Source organism: Geotrypetes seraphini, chromosome 1 (genome assembly GCF_902459505.1).
Source record: "Geotrypetes seraphini chromosome 1, aGeoSer1.1, whole genome shotgun sequence".
Classification (NCBI taxonomy): Eukaryota; Metazoa; Chordata; class Amphibia; order Gymnophiona; family Dermophiidae; genus Geotrypetes; species Geotrypetes seraphini.
Window position 1 is genome coordinate 24,168,508 of NC_047084.1, and position 21,268 is coordinate 24,189,775.

General features: G+C 44.4%; 1 protein-coding gene across 7 annotated transcripts in view; it reads left to right on the forward strand.

Moving 5' to 3' along the window:
* TNPO1 (transportin 1) overlaps nt 1-21,268 on the forward strand; it is a 560,536-nt gene that overhangs the window by 493,025 nt on the left and 46,243 nt on the right. For 6 of the 7 annotated variants that reach the window (XM_033929167.1, XM_033929193.1, XM_033929150.1 and 3 more), the window contains exon 23: nt 11,193-11,267. The exons of the other annotated variant lie outside the window; for it this stretch is intronic. In XM_033929167.1, the coding sequence (XP_033785058.1) occupies nt 11,193-11,267 (75 nt within the window). The remainder of the gene's footprint in view (nt 1-11,192; nt 11,268-21,268) is intronic. 7 annotated transcript variants of the gene reach the window in all.

Sequence of the window (21,268 nt, forward strand, 5' to 3'; positions counted from 1 at the left end):
AAAGAGGAGAAAAGATTTAGAGGACTAAAATGATCAGAGAGGGAGGAGGAGTTACGTTTTTGAGAATAACCAGGTTTTCAGATGTTTACGGAAGAGTTGGAGAGAGCTCTGAATCCTGAGAGGGGAGGTAAGGTTGTTCCAGAGCTCAGTGAATCTGAAATGGAGAGAGGAACCGAGTTTTCCTACAAGGAAAACGCCTTTTAGCGATGGAAAGGAAAGTTTCATTTTTTGGGTGGATCTGGTGGAATTGGGGTTGGAGGAGTTCCAAGCGAGAGGGATGAGGGGAGGGAGGAAGCTGTGTAGGATCTTGAAAGTGAGGCAGGCACATTTGAAGTGGACTCTGGAGATTATCAGCAGCCAGTGGAGCTTGGACAGAAGCGGTGAGACATGGTCGAATTTGCTTTTTGCGAAGATAAGCTTGGCAGCGGTATTCTGAATCCGCTGGAGTCTTTGAAGGTTTTTCTTTGTTAGGCTTAGGTAGATAGAGTTGCAGTAATCCAGTCTGGCAACGATGATGGATTGTACTAGGATGGCAAAGCAGGATGGAAGCAGGATCTCACTTTCCGTAGCATGTGGAGGCTGAAGAAACATTTTTTTACTAGGGAGTTGAGGTGATCGTTAAGGGAAAGTGTAGAGTCAATGATGACTCCCAGAACTTTACTTAAATATTCCAGATGTAAAGTGGGGCCCGAGGACAGTGAAATGGAGATGGGCAGTTGGTCCAGTTTTGGGCCGAGCCAGAGAAGTTTTGTTTTAAATTCGTTCAGTTTCATCTGCACAGTGTGAGCCCGGTATTGAAGGTTCGATATGCATGAGGTTATGTTCGCCGAGAGGTTTGTGAGGGTTCGGTCGGTCTCGAGGAGGATAAAGATATCATCTGCATAAGTGTAGAGTGTTTCGAGGGAGGAGAGGTGGAGGAGTTTAAGGGAGGACATATAAATGTTGAAAAGGATAGGAGAGAGAGGTGAGCCTTGCGGGACTCCACAGATCAGGTTCCAGGGGGAGGAGGAGGAGCCCTTCATGTTGACTATGTAGGAGCGAGAGCGTAAGAACTTCGAGAACCAGTCAAGGACTGTGGAGTTGATGCCTAATTCGGTGAGTTGGTAAATTAGAATATTATGATGTACGACATCAAAAGCTGCAGAGAGGTCGAATTGGAGAAGGATGGTGAATTTGTTACGAGAATGGAGATATTGAACTTCTGAGATTAAGGAGGTCAGGAGGGATTTGGTGCTGAAATTGGGGCGGAAGCCATATTGGTAGGGTTGAAGAATGGTAAATTTCTCAAGGTAGGAGGAGAGTTGAGTGGATATGATGGACTCTAGCATCTTGGTAAGAAGGGGAATGTTAGCTATTGGATGGTAGCTGGATGGTAGAGCGGGGTCTAGCTCAGGTTTTTTCAATAGTGGGGTTAGGGAGATATGGCCCATCTAAATTACTTTCTTACAGCAGCTTCAATACTCCAGCTGCTGTAAGAAGGTAATTTAGATTCGCGGCTACAGAGCAGGGAGGTTTGTCGGACCGGGCCTGTTCTGTTGTCAGTCGGGCGGGGAAGCGCCACAAAGATAAGGGGCAGGGAGGGAGAAAGGGAGGAAAGGTGGAGTGGAGAGGAAAAGACGCTTAAGGTAAAACTGAGGTGGGAGAAGGACGCTGAAAGCACTGGGGAAGACAGAGGGGGGAGAAGGACCCTGAAAGCACATGGGGAAGACAAAGGGGTGGAGAAGGACGCTGAAAGCACATGGGGAAGATGGGGGGGGGGAGAAGGACGCTGAAAGGACATGGGGAAGACGGAGGGTGAGAAGGACGCTGAAAGGACATGGGGAAGACGGGGGTGGAGAATGACGCTGAAAGGACATGGGGAAGACAGAGGGGAGAAGGACCCTGAAAGCACATGGGGAAGACAAAGGAGTGGAGAAGGACGCTGAAAGGACATGGGGAAGACGGGGGGGGGAGAAGGACACTGAAAGCACATGGGGAAGACGGGGGGGGGGAGAAGGACACTGAAAGCACATGGGGAAGACGGGGGGGGGAGAAGGACACTGAAAGCACATGGGAAAGACAGAGGGGGAGAAGGACGCTGACAGGACATGGGGAAGATGGGGAGGAGAAGGACGCTGAAAGGAAATAGGGAAGAGAGAGTGGGGAGAAGACGCTGGCAGGGAAGAAGACAGATGCCAGACTATGGGGGGAGCGGAGGAAAGATGGGTGCCAGACCAATTTGGAAGGGGGGAGAAAGGGAGAGGCACAGTAACAGAGCAAATGGAAGACGCAGAGAGAAGAGAGATAATGGAAGGAAGGAATTGAATGAGAACATGAGGAGAGCAGAAACCAGGCAACAAAGGTAGGAAAAAAATTATATATATATATATTTTTTTGTTTTAGGATAAAGTAGTATATTAGTTGTGTTGATAAAAATTTATAAACATTAGAGGCTCTGGTAGAAACCCATTTACAAAGTATGTATTCTTCCCAATTAATATTTCCAAATTAATAAAGTCTTTTTGCTTATTTGTAAATGGGTTTCTACCAGAGCCTTTAATTCAGTAGCATAATTAAATGAAATAACTATTTCTGTAGTTTATAGGGACAGGTGGCATGATAACCTTCTCCGATCTGTTTGTGATCCCCCTCCTTAATCATTCCTAGCATTCTATTCGCCCTTTTTGCCGCCACAGCACATTGCGCGGACAGCTTCATTGACTAGTCTACAAGTACTCCCAAGTCTCTTTCCTAGGGGCTCTCTCCGAGTACAGCACCAGACATCCTGTATTCATGCATATGATTTTTGTTACCGACATGCATCACCTTGCACTTATCCATGTTGAACCTCATTTGCCATTTCACGGCCCATTCCTTGAGTGTGTTTATGTCTCGTAGGTCTTCACAATCCTTCTGTGTCCTCACTACTCTGAATAACTGTATCGTCTGCAAATTTAATCACCTCACTCATCGTACCAATTTCCAGGTTGTTTATAAATATGTTGAAGAGCATGGACCCAAGCACCGAACCCTGCGACACTTCACTTGTGACGCTTTTCCATAAGAAAATAAGAATTGCCACTGCTGGGTCAGACCAGTGGTCCATCGTGCCCAGCAGTCCGCTCCCCCCGTGGCCTCTAGGTCAAGGACCTGAGCCTTAACTGAATCTAGCCTTACCTGCATACGTTCTGATCTAGCAGGATCTTGTCTAACTTTGTCTTGAATCCCTGGAAGGTGTTTTCCCCTACGACAACTTCCAGAAGAGTTTTCCAGTTTTCCACCACTCTGTACGGAATCTATTCCCTTTTAACTTTAGCGAGTGCCCTCTCATTCTCCCTACCTTGGAAAGGGTGAACAACCTGTCTTTATCTACTAAGTCTATTCCCTTCATTATCTTGAATGTTTCAGTCATGTCCCCTCTGTCTCCTCTTTTAAAGGGAGAAGAGGCCCAATTTCTCTAATCTCTCGCTGTATGACAACTCCTCCAGCCCCTTAACCATTTTAATCGCTCTTCTCTGGACCCTTTCGAGTAGTACCGTGTCCTCCTTCAAGTATGGCGACCAGTGCTGGATTCAGTATTCCAGGTAGTGTCGCACCATGGCCTGATACAGCAGCATGATAACCTTCACTGAATTGTTCATAATCCCCTTCTTAATCATTCCAAACATTCTGTTCGCCCTTTTCGCCTCCACCGCGCATTGCGTGGATGGCTTTGTTGACTTGTCGACCAGTACTCCCAAGTCTCTTTCCGGGGGGGTCTTTCCGAGTACTGCACCAGACATCCTGTATTCGTGTACAGGATTTTTGTAACCGACATGCATCACCTTACACTTATCTACGTTAAACTTCATTTGCCATTTCGCAGCCCATTTCTCAAGCATCTTTATGACCTGTTGCAGGTCTTCGCAATCCTCCTGCGTCTTCACTACTCTGAATAACTTTGTATCATATCGTCTGCAGTCCAAATATCCATTCACCCCCACTCTGTTTCCCATCCGCCAACCAGTTTTTAATCCACGTGAGTATATCACCCTCAATTCCATGGCTCGCAATTTTTCAAAGTAGACGTTCTTGCGGGACCTTTTCAAATGCTTTCTGAAAATCTAGATATATCAACCGGGTCACCCTTGTCTATCTGCCTGTTTACTCCTTCGAAGAAGTGCAGTAAGTTTGTCAAGCAAGATCTTCCTTTGCTAAAGCCGTGCTGGCTGGTCCTCATCAGATTGTATCCGTCAAGGTGATCAATGATGCGGTCCTTTATCAGCACCTCTACCATCTTTCCTGGTACCTAAGTCAGACTCACTCGTCTGTAGTTTCCTGGATCTCCCCTCGAACCTTTCTTGAAGATCGGTGTAACATTCGCCACTTTCCTGTCTTACGGAATCTTTCCTGATTTGATCGACGGATTGGCTATTAGTTGAATCAGTTCAGCTATAACCCCTTTCTGTTTCTTGATTACCCTCGGGCCATGAGGATGTCCTGCAACAGATAGATAGATTGAAGAGCGACAAATCACCAGGCCCGGACGGAATCCATCCAAGGGTACTAAAAGAACTAAGAAATGAAATAGCGGAAATACTCCAACGAGTTTGCAACCTATCTTTGAAAACTGGCGAGATCCCGGAGGACTGGAGGATAGTAAATGTTACACCTATCTTTAAAAAGGGATTGAGAGGTGACCTGGGAAACTACAGGCCGGTAAGTTTGACATCGGTTCCGGGCAAGATGGTAGAGGCACTGATAAAGGACAACATCTATGAGCACATTGAAAAAAATGGACTAATGAAAGCAAGCCAACATGGCTTCTGCAAAGGAAGATCGTGCCAAATGAACTTACTGCACTTCTTTGAGGGGGTAAACAGCCAGATGGACAAAGGGGAACCCATAGACATCATTTATCTCGACTTCCAAAAATCCTTTGACAAGGTACCCCATGAGCGGCTACTTAGGAAGCTGTGGAACCACGGGGTGGAAGGGGACGTACACAGATGGGTTAAACACTGGTTGGCAGGCAGGAAGCAAAGGGTTGGAGAGGAGGGTCACGAGCGGAGTTCCGCAGGGGTCGGTACTTGGACCGCTGCTGTTCAATATATTTATCAATGACCTAGAAACAGGGATGAAGTGTGAAGTTGTAAAATTTGCGGATGACACTAAATTCTGTAGCAGGGTTAGAACTGTGGAAGAATGTGAGGACCTACAAAGAGACCTGAACAAACTGGAGGAGTGGGCGATTAAATGGCAAATGAACTTCAATGTTGGGAAATGCAAGGTCATGCATATAGGGAAAAAGAACCTGATATACAGCTACCAAATGGGGGGATTAGTACTAGAGGCAAGTAACCTTGAAAAGGACTTGGGTGTGCTTGTGAACACAACAATGAAGTCAACAGCACAATGCGCAGCAGCCTCAAAGAAAGCAAACAGAATGTTGGGTATAATTAAGAAGGGTATTACAGCCAGAACGAAGGAAGTCATCATGCCGCTGTATCACGCAATGGTGCGCCCGCATCTGAAATACTGTGTCCAATATTGGTCGCCGTACCTAAATAAGGACATGGAGATACTTGAGAGGGTTCAGAGAAGAGCGACAAAAATAATAAAAGGTATGGAAAACCTTTCATATGCAGACAGGCTAGAAAGGCTGGGGCTCTTCACCCTGGAGAAGCGGAGACTCAGAGGAGACATAATAGATACTTACAAGATCATGAAGGGCATAGAGAAGGTGGAAAGGGACAGGTTCTTCAGCCTATTGAGAACTACAAGAACAAGGGGGCACTCTGAGAAATTGAAAGGGGACAGGTTTAGAACCAATGCTAGGAAATTTTTCTTCACTCAGAGGGTGATAGACACCTGGAATGTGCTTCCGGAGGATGTGATAGGTCATAGTACATTAAGGGGATTCAAAGAGGGTTTGGACAAGTTCCTGAAGGATAAGGGGATTGAGGGATATAGATAGAGGTAGAGATAGGATTATGGAAGGGTATAGATAGAAGAAAAATGGGGTTTGAAAGGTTTTAGACAAAGGATCACTTACAGGTCTTGGACCTGATGGGCCACTGCGGGAGCGGACTGCTGGGCACGATGGACCCCTGGTCTGACCCAGCGGAGGCAACTTCTTATGTTCTTATCTCACCAACTACCTAGAAGACCATAACCTACTTCACCCCTCTCAATCAGGATTCAGAACCAGCTATAGCACAGAAACACTATTAGCAACTCTACTAGACACAGCTAGACAGCACCTTAGTAAAGGAGGAAGAATGTTGCTAATTCAACTCGATCTCTCATCGGCATTCGACCTGGTAGACCACACCATACTACTTCAGATACTACACGCCATAGGGATCTCAGGAGTGGTATACAACTGGTTCCAAGGATTCCTAAAAACAAGAACCTACAGAGTCAAGTCAGACGAGCACAAATAGGACCCCTGGTCTAAACCCTGTGGAGTCCCACAAGGATTACCGCTGTCCCCTATGCTCTTCAACCTCTTCATATCCTCCCATAGCATCACACTTGATACCCTAAACGTAACATCTTTCAGCTACGCAGATGATATAACCATACTCCTTCCCTTCGACACCCAAGACACCACCTCGTTAGGCAACCTAAAAACAACACTGGAAGCAGTGGAAGAATGAATGCTAGACCACAAACTGAAACTGAACTCGGACAAAACAAAATTTCTACTACTTGAAAAAGGCAAAACCCCATCCATAACAGAATTAGAAATAAACGTCACCAAATACCCCATACAGCCCTCTCTCAAAATCCTTGGAGTGTCGATTGATAGATGCTGCACAATGCAAATCCAAATCAACAAAACCACCCAAAAAAGCATTTTTCACCATGCGCAACCTTCGGAAAATAAGAAAATTCTTCGAAAAAGATCACTACAGGATCATAGTACAATTCCTTGTCCTAGGACTAATGGACTATTGCAATGTCCTCTACCTTCCATGCCCCACAAACTTGATAAGCCAATTACAGACCATTCAAAACACAGCCCTCAGGCTGATCTATTCACTCGGAAAATTCGACCATATCATTAATGCCTACCTAGACTCTCACTGGCTACCGATACGAGCTCGAATCCAATTCAAATTTATTGTCTGTTATTCAAAGCATTAAACGGAACTGCACCCACCTACCTCAACAACCGTCTGAATCGCAACCGCACATCCAGACTAAGAAGAACCCAGATCCTATTCTCCTACCCACCACTCAAGGGAACTCGGCGCAAGAAGATGTATGACAGCCTCCTAACGACGCAGGCAGCGAAGCTGGACCCCTCCATCTCCAACCTGTTGACAACTACATGTGACTATAAAGCATTCCGAAAAGAAATCGAAACTCTCCTATTTAGAAAAACTATACAGCCTTCTTATCCCCCCCCTCGCATCCTCTCCCCTTCACGCAAACTACCAGCTGACCCTCGCATCCTCTCCCCTTCATGCAAACTACCAGTTGATCTCCTACCACTCTACTAATATCTCCCCAATGACCCTATCAATTATCCTACCCCTAATTTCTTCTTCCCTACTAGTATTCCTCAATTTTTTTTTCTCCCTCAATATCCCCCTCTGCCTCCTCTACTTAACTTTCTGTTAATTGTAATTCCCCTGCATCTACTGTGTAAGCGTCCCCTAAATTGTAATTCCCCTGCATCTACTGTGTAAGCATCCCCTAAATTGTAACCTCCCGGAAATGCCCAGCTATCTTATACTGTAATCTGCTTAGAACTGCAAGGTACAAGCGGAATAGAAGTCACTAATGTAATGTAATGAATGCCGTTCGGTTCCAGGGATTTATCATTTATAAGCCTATCAATCTGCCTGCATACCTCTTCTAGACTGACTATCGACCCTGTGCCAGTTTCCTATCTTCCTGTGTATAGCCTGTCGACTTCTGGTATATTGTATATATCTTCGGCAAATACAGACGCAAAAAATGTGTTCAGTTTGTCGGCAATGGCTTTGTCCTCCTTTTGTCCTCCCTTTATTCCATGGTCATCTAACTGCTTCCTTCGCGGGTCCTTTTCCCTTAATATATCGAAAGAACAGCTTAATATTTTTTTTTCTCCTTGGCTATTTTTTCCGCATAGTTTCTTTTGGCCCCTCTTACCGCCTTATGGCACTTGCTTTGATGTTTGTGTTTTTTCCAGTTTTCAGCCGTTTTTCTCTTTTTCCATTCCTTAAACGAAGTCTTCTTGTCTCTGATCGCTTCCTTCACTGCTACAGTGAGCCACGACGGTTCCTTATTCTTTTTCCTCTTGGAACCCTTGTTGATACGCGATATATATAGATTTTGCGCCTCGGTGACTGTGTCCTTAAAAAGGGACCATGCTTGCTCTAGCGTATTTACAGTGCTTATCCTCTTCCTAATCTTCTTCCTCACCATGAGTCTCATCCCTTCATAGTTCCCTTTTCGGAATTTCAGTGCCGTGGCAGTCGTTCTAGATTGATTTTTTTGTTCCTGTGTCCAGGTTGAAGTGGATCATATTGTGATCACTGTTTCCTAGCGTCCCTTCTACTTCTATACCTTGTGCCGGTCCTCGTAGTCCATTTAGAATTAAGTCCAGAATTGCATTTCCTCTCGTATTTTCCTTGATAAGGTTTTCCAGGAAGCAATCATTTACAGCATCCAGGAACTTGGTCTTCCAATTTCCTAAGATCTGCCTGCAATGTTTCACAGTCCGCATGCCTTTTTAACAATTTTGAATAGTTTAGTGTCATTTGCAAATTTAATCACCTCACTCTTCGTTCCAATTTCCAGATCGTGAATAAATAAGTTAAATAGCACAGGTCCCAGTACAGATACCTGTGGCACTCCACTGTTTACTCTCCTCCATTGAGAAAAATGACCATTTAATCCTCTCCTCTGTTTTATATTTGATAACCAATTCCTAATCCTCAACTGAACTTTGCCTCCTATCCTATGACTCTTTAATTTTCTCAGGAGCCTCTCGTGAGAAACTATGTGAAAAGCTTTCTGAAAATCTAGATACACTATATAAACTGGCTCACCTTTATATATATATATGTGTAATCACACCTTGAAAGAAGTCAAGCAAATCATGTTTGTCTACGTGTTCCACAATTTTATTTTTTATAATTGTTTCCACCATTTTGCCCAGTACTGAAGTCAGCCATACTGGTCTGTAATTTCCCGGATGCTGCCTGAGCATTATGGGGTAAAGGGCAAAGGTCCTTGACCTAGGGGCCGTTGCTGGAGCGGACTGCTGGGCACGATGGACCACTGGTCTGACCCAGCAGTAGCAATTCTTATGTTTTTATGGAAAAGTGACACGAGTGGAGTGTCGCAGGGTTCGGTACTTGGGCCCATGCTCTTCAACATATTTATAAACGACCTGGAAATTGGTACGATGAGTGAGGTGATTAAATTTGCAGATAATCCAAAGTTATTCAGAGTAGTGAGGACACAGAAGGATTGCGAAGACCTAAAACGAGACATAAACACACTCGAGGAATGGGCCGCGAAATGGCAAATGAGGTTCAACCTGGATAAATGCAAGGTGATGCATGTTGGTAACAAAAAAATCATATGCATGAATACAGGATGTCCGGAGCTATACACGGAAAGAGAGACTGTTCACCCTCTCCAAGGTGAAGAGAACGAGAGGGCACTCGCTGAAGTTAAAAGGGAATAGATTCCGTCCAAACATAAGGAAATTCTTCACCCAGAGAGAGGTAGAAATCTGGAATTTTCTTCCAGAGGCTGTTATAGGGGAAAGCACCTTCCAGGGATTCAAGAAAAGGTTGGCTAAGTTCCTACTGGAACAGAATATATGCAGGTAAGGCTAGACTCAAATAGGGCACTGGTCTTTGACCTAAGGGCCGCTGCGTGAGTGGACTGCTGGGCACGACAGACCACTGTTCTGACCCAGCAGCGGCAAATCTTATGTTCTTAGGTGCTGAAAGCTGTAAGTATCACACTTCTGCAAAACCCGGTTTGCGGGAATGGATTGATCACCTAATGTACAGACTCCTGAGATTAACAGATTATTATCTAGATAAGAACCTAATCTTTAATATTGCCTTTCAAATATAAACATCTTATCGCTTTATCCAGTTCTGTATTCTTTGTAGATTATAATATGACTAGTCGTTAAACCCGTTACATTAAGGGGTGCTAGAATATATGTGTGTCTTGTCTGTCTGTGTTTCTTTATCTCTCTCTCCTTGGCCGCTGTCTGTGTCCTTCTGTCTCCCCCCCCCCCACCCCCGAGCAAAGCTGTCTGCCTCCAGCACACCCTTCCCCTCCAAAGCAGCCCCCTTTCCCTCTCCCTAACTGTCTCTCCATGGCCCTCTTCTGTCTTCCCCCCAGAGCAAAGCTGTTTGCCCTAAGCACACTCCTACCCCCAAAAGCAGCCCCCTTTCCCTCTCCCTAACTGTCTCTCCATGGCTCCTTCTGTCTTCTCCCCCAGTGCAAAACTGTCTGTCCCCAGCACCCCCCCCCAAGCAGCCCCCTTTCCCTCTCCCTTTCTCTCCATGGCCCCTTCTGTCTCCCCCAGCAAACCCCTCCCCCAAAGCAGCCCCCTTTCCTTCTCCCTGTCTCTCCATGGCCCCTTCTGTCTCCCCTCAGCACACCCCTCCCCCCAAATCAGCCCCCTTTCCCTCTCCCTCTAGCCCCCTGTATTGATTCCCCTGCTTACCCTCCCTGCATCCTGGCGTCTTCTGGCCTGCTCCAGACCGCGATCGTGGTGGCTGGCCCAGCGAATCTCACAGGCCACTCTCCAACCCGGAAGCACGCTCCCTCCCGACGCGATCCCGTGCATCAGAGGGAACGTGCCACGGAGGCTGGAAAGCGGCCCGCGAGGCCCGCCAAAGCCGGCCACGATCACAGGCTGCCCCGAAGAGAAGGATCAGCGTCAGCAGCAGCGGTGAGCGAGGGCGGGAGGTGAGGTGCTTGCTTCCGGTTGGTGAGGAGCTTGCTTCGGATTGGTGAGTGAGGAGGGGAGTGAACAGAGTGATCCCTGACCACGTTCTAAAATGGAACGCGGCCACGGATCAGAAAACACGGCGCCAGGGATCATGATTTTTCAAGAGCGCATGCGCACTCTAGGGTTTTATTATATAGGATATGTAAACATTTTGGATCATAATATGGTGACAAAAATTTTTTTTATTGGTATTTAATATGTGATGACAAAGCTTGACATTTGGGATTGAGATATAATGTTTATTTTTCAGGATTTTATATTTTTTTGTGATGCTGTTGCATCATGGATTAGTCCAAAGGATGATCTGCGAGACATGTTCTATAAGGTACTGTAATTTTTTTAAAATGTCTGAGTGACAAATTACATCTTAAGTATAATAAATGGAAGTACAAATTGGATTTTCAGATTCTGTATTACATATGAACTTTGTCATCTGTTAAATTTGAGATTTTGGAAGAAAATAGACATGGTCTTCAGAAATTAAGAATGTAATCGGTCCTAAGCTGTGACTGCAGAATGTACTGTACAGTGCTGAAAAATTTACCCCGCCCTTTTTTTTTTTTTTTTTTAAACGAAGCCGGATTAGGCTTCTTTTTATCACCAGCCGCAGCAATATTAGCTCCGCTCATAGGAATTCTATGAGCATTGGAGCTAATGCTGCCACAACCAGCAATAAAAAATCTCAATGCAGTTTTGTAAAAGGAGCACTTAAGTGAGCCCTCTTGTGTGCTCTGTATTAGAGAATGACACGGGGACAAACTTTTTCTCATCCCCGCAGGAACTCAATTTCGCTGTCCTGTCCCCATGAGTTTTGTCACTGCCCCTGCCCCATTCCTGTAAGCTCTGCCTTAACCACATAAGCCTTGAACACTTATGTTTTTAAAATGTTTGAGGCTTGTGTAGATGAGGATAGAGCTTGCAGGAATGGGGCAGGGACAGAAAAAAAACTCAACAGGCCGGGAAAATGAGTTCCTGCGGGGACGGGAAAAAATTTGTCTTCATGTCATTCTCTAGTCTGTATTTTAGTGCATTTTGCATTCAGAATGTGATTAGATAATTTAAACCCAGATAAGAGAAATATAAAACTATTGACTAAATAACTCAGAAGGGATATATTTTGATTATAATTGGAATATTTATTGAATAAATAAGTATTCTTATGTGAAAATATACTTAGATGATATTTTTTTGAGCAGTAATTTCAAACTAAACATTTCCTGTAACTGTTGATAAATCTTTCACATTGTTCTTGAAGAATTGTCCCCTTTAGAGAATGACACAGTGACAGAATTTGTCCCTGTCCCCACAGATAACAGTGGGAAACCATCCCGTAACATTCTTTAGTGTCTGTCTCAACCTCAGTCCTTCTACGTCATCATTCTTCAATACAAAGCTTAAGGGTCAGTGGCTGTGCCCATTCATACTCTGATTCTTCCCTCTCTCCTGGCCAATCCAAAACACAAAATATTATGTGCAGTTATAAGCATGAGATGAAAGTGAAGGGGGATATATTTGGGTATAATATAAGGAAATAGTTTAAGGAGGTTAACAATTTAGTAAATGATAGCAGATAAAGACTTGCATGGTCTATCCAGTCTGCCAAACAGTCACATTCATTATCAAAAGTCACAGGTAGAGCAGCGGATGCCAATGTAAATGGGGATGAGTGCAGTAAATACCTTCCCACTACAACATGTATTGTATTCTTACCTCAATATTATAATTAGTGAAGTGTACCCTCAGTGCTTCAATGCTTAATCAACCCAGGCTTTTCCAGGGTGAGCAGGGTTAGCCACATACCATCATAGGAGTACACCGTGTGCATAAGTGATACCATAAATAGTGTGTTTTAAATCAATATTTTAGTGGCCTAAAAGTGATATTTTGCTCCTCCCCTGTACAGCCATGCAGCGTTAAACAGAAAAAAGAAAAAAAAATTGTACTTGGCTTCAGTTCTTTGTTTCCTCGGTCCCTAATAAGAACTGTAACCTGGACACCAGGAGCTCTTCTTGTCTATTGAAACTTTCTGACATCATCAGTGCAATGTTGAACCAACAATCCAGTATATTATTACATTTTACTTGCTAAGTTCCAATTCAAGATGTCCCCTGCCTCTACACCAAATATGCAAGACCTGTACTCAAATGATATGAATGTGGTATAAAATATACATACTCGTACTTAACTCCTAATCCATCCTTGCCATTTTCAGGCCTCAGACGGTAAAAAAAAAGGTGTGCCCTGCACTGGCCCCACTTCCTAGCTACTCCAGCCCATCAGGTCCACGACCTATGAAGTGGTTTCTGACCACTTCTATAACCTACTTCAAGTTCTATCTGTACCCCTCTATCCCCTTATCCTCAAGGAACCTATCCAAACCTTCCTTGAACCCCTGTACAGTGTTCTGGCTTATCACCTCCTCCAGAAGCTTGTTCCATGTGTCCACCACCCTCTGGGTAAAAAAGAACTTCCTAGCATTTGTTCTAAACCTGTCCCCTTTCAATTTCTCCGAGTGACCCCTAGTGCTTGTGGCTCCCCACAGTTTGAAGAATCTGTCCTTATTCACTTTCTGTATGCCCTTTAGGATTTTGAAGGTTTCTATCATGTCCCCTCTAAGTCTCCTCTTCTCCAGGGAGAACAGCCCCAGCATCTTTAAACTGTCAGCGTATGAGAAATTTTCCATACCTTTTATCAGTTTAGTCGCCCTCCTCTGCACTCCCTCGAGTACCGCCATGTCCTTCTTGAGGTACAGCGACCAGTATTGAACACAGTATTCCAGGTGCGGGCGCACCATTGCGCGATACAGCGGCATGATGACTTCCTTTGTCTTGGTTGTGATACCCTTTTTGATGATGCCCAGCATTCTGTTTGCTTTCTTTGATGCTGTCGCACACTGCGCCGATGGTTTTAGTGATGTGTCGACCATCACCCCCAGGTCCCTTTCAAGGTTACTCACCCCTAGCAGTGTTCCCCCCATTTTGTAGCTGAACATCGGGTTCTTTTTCCCTACATGCATGACTTTGCATTTCTCTACGTTAAAACTCATTTGCCACTTTTTTGCCCAATCTTCCAGTCTCGTTAGGTCCCTTTGCAGGGCTTCACAGTCTTCCGTGTTTCTAACCCTGCTGCAGAGTTTGGTGTCATCAGCAAATTTGATAACCTCACATTTTGTCCCCGTCTCCAGATCGTTAATAAATATATTGAACAGTAGAGGTCCCAGCACCGACCCCTGTGGAACTCCGCTCGTGACCCATTGCCAGTCTGAGTATTGGCCCTTTACTCCAACCCTCTGTTTCCTGCCTGCCAACCAGTGTTTGATCCATCGGTAGATATCCCCTGGCACCCCGTGGTTCCACAGCTTTTTTAGTAGCCATTCGTGAGGTACCTTGTCGAAAGCTTTTTGGAAGTCAAGGTAAATGATGTCTATGGATTCCCCCTTATCCATCTGGCTGTTTATTCCCTCAAAGAAGTACAGCAAGTTCGTGAGGCACGACCTTCCCTTGCAGAAGCCATGCTGGCTCGCCTTCAGTTGTCCATTGTTTTCTATGTGTTCGCAGAGTGTGTCCTTTACCATTGCTTCCATCAAATATAGTATGTTTCTGCTATACATTAGTCCACAATACATGGAGAAGGAGTTTACAATTAGTCGGATATTGTTACTTCATCATAATTTTAAAAAATGAAGGGAAAAAAAAGAGAGACAGCCTGAAGTGGACCCAAAAATTCCCAATTACGAGCGTTACACTTGTCCATTGATAGGGGTGCTCTCTGTCACTGCATTATCTACAATAAATCTAGATAACTGTGTGGACTCAAAGAAAATATACCTAATTCCTTTAAAATTAACCAAACACTTGCATGGAAATCTTAGTACAAAGGTTGCACCCAATTTTAAGACCTGGGGTCTCAAAAGCAAAAATTGTTTCCTCTTTTTTTGTGTTATTCTAGAAACATCAGCGTACATTATAATTTTTTGATTTAGAAATGTAACATCTTTATATTTAAAAAACATTAATAGCCACTCTCTATCTGAAAGTGCTAATTAAGCAGAGTGTTGCCACACTAATTTGTTCTGACTCTGATGTTTCAAGTATATTTGTCAAGTCCAATAAATCTAATTGTGGTTCTCGCTGGACTTCCAGAGTCTTCTTTCCCAAGGAAATATACGGCCTCTTTTACAAAGCCGCACTAGAGCCCATAGAGATTTAAAGGGCTTCGGGGCTGTTGCTGTGCGGCAGCCACTAGCGTGGCTTTGTAAAAGAGGCAGATAATAAATTTTTGAAATGGGTGGAAAAGAATTTTGTGGGACTTTCAGAACCTCCAGAAGATATCGTTTAAACATGTCTAATGCTGAAACTGTAGATAGTTTAGGAAAATTAATTAATCTTAAATTCTGTTTTCTTGTTATATTTTCCATCACTTCCATCTTAAAGTTGATATTCCCATTTTCCTTTATTAGAAGCTGATTTTGTGCTCCCAAAACCTCATACTTTTTTCCTGGTCCAACACTTTATTTTCTAGGTTGTCCACTCTTTGTAACTTTAATGCATTTGAGTTCCCAGGGATAGTTGTAGGTTAGAAATAGCTTCACAAATTGAATTTAAATCAATAACCGGTGGTTTAAGTAATGGAGTTAAAGAACATTTAAATTCCATATCTTTGAGTTCCAAAGTGCCTGAAGAATTTTTTCACCAATGACCTGTACAAGGGGCATCAACACCTTCTTTCTTCTACTGGTTATGCTTCTCTTTATACAGCCCAGCATCCTTCTGGCAGCAGCCACTGCCTTGTCACACTGTTTTTTCGCCTTTAGATCTTCAGACACTATTAGCCTCTCACCTCCCAGCACATACAGTTCCTTCTGAGATGAGTCATATATGTAACTTGGAGATCAGACTAAGGGACAATGCAAGAAATGTTTCAGAGAATTCAGTTAGAGACATTAGTACATTGCCATGATCTAATTGTCTAACAAACCAAATATCATTATCCATTTCCTAAAATTCAGTATATTTGAGTACTGAATTGTTCCAAATAACCATGTCATAATTGGAGAAAAAAGACTTAGTTGCCGTTCTAGCTAAAGAGCGTATTGCAGTTTGAGTAGCTGGGAAAAGAGTGTAATGTCTTAGATCTTTAGGCAATGTCATAGTGGCCGAGAGCATTGATAGGAATTGGTTTACATAGTTGGATTTCTAAATCTAGTCATGAAGGAATGAATCCAGGACTGGATCTGCTGAGAGTTGAATAGGATCCATCAGGATCCATATTTAGTTAAGGATGCTAGATGATATTTGTAGAAGTCTGGAAGGTTAACACCACCATTAAGTTTAGATGCTTTTAAGTTATGAATTGAGATTCTTGGTTTTTTGTGCTTCCAACTAGGAAAACATTTATTTTTTGGTCAATCCAGCGATATAATTCGGGTTTACAAATTGTTGGTAACATGGAGAGGATATACTGTGTATCCCTGAAAATAAGAAATTGTGTTATATTATTTGGGGGCCCCAAAAATGCACTAGGTCTTATTTTCGGGGAAACTGCCCAATCACAAACACACAGCATCTTTCTATCCCACCTGCCACACAGCCAAACCCCCACTGACCCTTCCATCTCTCCCTCCCCTTCTATCTCTCCCTTCCCACGCCAACCGCGAGTCTGACATATCATTACCTACTTCCAAAAGGCAGCGTCGCAGCAGCAATCTAAATGAGCTGCTTTGGGCTTTCTCATCAGCAACGCGGCAGTGGAACATCCCAATCCCAACATGAGAAGGCCCGAAGCAGCCCATTTAGATTGCTGCTGCAATGCTGCCTTTTGGAAGTAGGTAATGATATGTCAGTCTCACGATTGGCGTGGGGAGGGAGAGATGGGTCTGCTGCGGCATTTAGGAAGATCCTGGTATCAGCAGTGGACTTTTATTTTGCTTTCCCCTACCCCAAAAATAAGCGCTTCAACTAGGGTTTATTTTGGGGGTAACATAACATAGTAACATAGTAGATGATGGCAGATAAAGACCCGAATGGTCCATCCAGTCTGCCCAACCTGATTCAATTTAAATTTTTAAATTTTTTCTTCTTAACTATTTCTGGGCAAGAATCCAAAGCTCTACCCGGTACTGTGCTTGGGTTTCTACTGCCGAAATCTCCATTAAAACCTACTCCAGCCCATCTACACCCTCCCAGCCATTGAAGCCCTCCCCATCCCATCCTCCACCAAATGGCCATATATAGACATAGACCGTTCAAGTCTGCCCAGTACTTGCCTTAGTTCAATTTTTAATATTATTTTCCGATTCTAGATCCTCTGTGTTTATCCCACGCTTCTTTGAACTCAGTCACAGTTTTACTCTCCACCACCTCTCTCGGGAGCACATTCTAGGCATCCACCACCCTCTCCGTAAAGTAGAATTTCCTAACATTGCCTTTGAATCTACCACACCTCAACCTCAAATTATGTTCTCTGGTTTTACCATTTTCCTTTCTCTGGAAAAGATTATGTTCTACGTTAATACCCTTCAAGTATTTGAATGTCTGAATCATATCTTCCCTGTCTCTCCTTTCCTCTAGGGTATACATATTCAGGGCTTCCAGTCTCTCCTCATACATCTTCTGGCGTAAGCCTCCTATCATTTTTGTCGCCCTTCTCTGGACTGCTTCAAGTCTTCTTACGTCCTTCGCCAGATACAGTCTCCAAAACTGAACACAATACTCCAAGTGGGGCCTTACCAATGACCTGTACAGGGGCATCAACACCTTCTTCCTTCTACTGGCTACGCCTCTCTTTATACAGCCCAGCATCCTTCTGGCAGCAGCCACTGCCTTGTCACACTGTTTTTTCGCCTTTAGATCTTCAGACACTATCACCCCAAGGTCCCTCTCCCCGTCCGTGCATATCAGCTTCTCTCCTCCTAGCATATACGGTTCCTTCTGATTATTAATCCCCAAATGCATTACTCTGCATTTCTTTGCATTGAATTTTAGTTGCCAGGCATTAGACCATTCCTCTAACTTTTGCAGATCCTTTTTCATATTTTCCACTCCCTCTTCGGTGTCTACTCTGTTACAAATCTTGGTATCATCTGCAAAAAGGCACACTTTCCTTCTAACCCTTCAGCAATGTCACTCACAAACATATTGAACAGGATTGGCCCCAGCACTGAACCTTGAGGGACTCCACTTCTCACCTTTCTTTCCTCCGAGCGACTTCCATTAACCACTACCCTCTGGCATCTGTCCGACAGCCATTTTCTAACTCAGTTCACTACTTTGGGTTCTAACTTCAGTCCTTCCAAGTTTGTTCAACAGCCTCCTATGAGGAACTGTATCAAAGGCTTTGCTGAAATCTAAGTAAATTACATCTAGCATATGTCATCAGTCCAGCTCTCTGGTCACCCAATCAAAAAATTCAATCAGGTTCGTTTGGCACGATTTACCTTTTGTAAAGCCATGTTGCCTTGGATCCTGTAACCCATTAGATTCAAGGAAATACACTATCCTTTCTTTCAGCAACACTTCCATTATTTTTCCAACAACTGAAGTGAGGCTCACCGGCCTGTAGTTTCCTGCTTCATCCCTGTGACCACTTTTATGAATAGGGACCACATCCGCTCTCCTCCAATCCCCAGGAATCACTCCCGTCTCCAGAGATTTGTAGGACTTGCCAGAACCTCTCTGAGCTCTCTTAGTATCCTGGGATGGATCCCGTCTGGTCCCATTGCTTTGTCCACCTTCAGTTTTTCAAGTTGCTCATAAACACTCTCCTCCGTGAACGGCGCAGAATCTACTCCATTTTCTCGTGTAACTATGCCAGACAATCTCGGTTCTTCTCCAGGATTTTCTTCTGTGAACACAGAACAAAAGTATTTGTTTAGCACATTTGCTTTTTCCTCTTCACTCTCCACATATTGGTTCCCAGCGTCTTTTAGACATAGAAACATAGAACATGACAGCAGAAAAGGGCCACGGCCCATCTAGTCTGCCCACACTAATGGCCCACCCACTAACTACCTCCATGAAGAGATCCCACATGCCAATCCCATCTTTTCTTAAAATCTGGCACGCTGCTTGCCTCAATTACCTGTTGTGGAAGATTATTACAGCGATCAACTACCCTTTCGGTGAAGAAATATTTTCTGGTGTCGCCATGAAATTTCCCACCCCTGATTTTCAACGGATGCCCTCTTGTTCCGTGGGTCCTTTAAGGAAAAAGAGATCCTCTTCCACCTCGATACGGCCTGTGACATATTTGAACATCTCGATCATGTCTCTCCTCTCTCTGCGTTCTTCAAGTGAGTACAGCTGCAACTTACCCAGTCGTTCCTCATACGGGAGATCCTTGAGTTCTGAGACCATCCTGGTGGCCATTCGCTGAACCGACTCAACTCTCAGCACATTTTTTTGATAATGCGGCCTCCAGAATTGTACACAGTATTCCAGATGGAGTCTCGCCATGGATCTGGACAACGGCATTATGACCTCGAGCTTACGGCTGACGAAACTTCTACGGATACAGCCCATGTTTTGTCTAGCCCTGGATGAAGCTTTCTCCACTTGATTGGCAGTCTTCATGTCTTCGCTAATGATCACCCCCAAGTCACGTTCTGCTACAGTCCTTGCTAGGATCTCACCATTTAGGGTGTAAGTCCTGCATGGATTTTTGCCGCCAAGGTGCATGACCTTGCATTTTTTGGCATTGAAACTTAGTTGCCAAGTCTTTGACCAATGCTCCAGCAGGAGTAGGTCCTGCGTCATACTGTCGGGCATTGAGCTTTTGTCGGGCACTGTGCTTTCATCTTTTGTGTGGTTGCCTACCATGTTGGCGTCATCGGCGAATAATACCTCGAAGCCCCTCAGCCAAGTCTCTTACGAAGATGTTAAATAGGATTGGGCCCAAGACCAAGCCCTGCGGCACTCCGCTGATCACCTCCGTCGTATCGGAGAGGGTACCGTTTACCACTACCCTCTGAAGTCTACTTCTAAGCCAGTCCCTAACCCATGCGGTTAATGTTTCACCCAGTCCCATCGAACCCATCTTGCTCAATAACCTGTGGTGTGGGACGCTATCAAACGCTTTGCTGAAGTCCAAGTACACGACGTCCAGGGAATCCCCTATATCCAGCTTTCTTGTTACCCAGTCAAAGAAGCTGATCAGATTTGATTGGCAGGGCCTTCCCTTCGTAAAACCATGTTGATGGGGATCTCGTAGATTCTCCTCGTTCAGGATCGTATCCAATTGGCGTTTGATTAGTGTTTCCATAAGTTTACTCACTATCAATGTGAGACTCACCGGTCTATAATTCTCAGCCTCTGTCCTGCATCCCTTTTTTGTGGAGTGAAATGACATTAGCCATTTTCCAATCCAACGGGACTCTTCCTGTACTTAGGGAAAGATTGAAGAGCGCAGATAACGGTTCCTCTAGGACGTCACTCAACTCCCTGAGCACCCTGGGGTGTAGTTTGTCCGGTCCCATAGATTTGTTCACCTTGAGTCTTGATAGCTCCTCGTAGACACTGCTGGGCGTAAACTCGAAATTTCGAAACGGGTCTTCTGAGTTTTCCCTCGTTGGCAGCTGAGGGCTGGATCCCGGCGCCTCGCAAGTGAAGACCGAGCAGAAGTATTCATTTAAAAGTTTGGCTTTGTCAGGTTTCCTAAGGCGTACTATCCCATCTGTGTTTCTTTTTCTGTCACTAATATACCGGAAGAAGGATTTATCGCCCTTCTTGATGTTCTTCGCAAGGTTTTCTTCCATTCGGAGTTTGACCTCCCTGACTGCTGTTTTGACCGCTTTTGACTTGGCCAGATAGTCTTCCTTGGATTCTCGCTTCCCTGATTGTTTGTAGATGATGAATGCTCTTTTCTTCTTTTTTATGAGGTCTGAGATCTCCGCAGAGAACCACTGTAGTCTATTGTTTCTAAGCCATTTACTTACTGATTTGACGTAGCGGTTGGTTGCTTCGTGTAAGGTTGTTTTCAGAGTTGACCACAATACCTCTACATTATCTGTTTCGGTATGGTTTTGCAGTGCCCGATGGACAAAATCTCCCATGCTTTCGAAGTTTGTGCCCTTAAAGTTGAGAAACTTGGTTGATGTGCTTGACTTAGTGAAACCTTTCCTGAGGTTGAACCATATCATGTTGTGGTCACTGGAGGCCAACGTGTCGCCTACCGAGACCTCTGTGACACTTTCTCCGTTGGTGAGTATTAGGTCTAGTATCGCCCGATCCCTAGTGAGCTCTAATACCATTTGTCTTAGTCTCGCTCCCTATATAGAGGTTAATAGCTGCTGCTGGTCATAGCGGAAAGATTGTTCCAATCCACATCAGG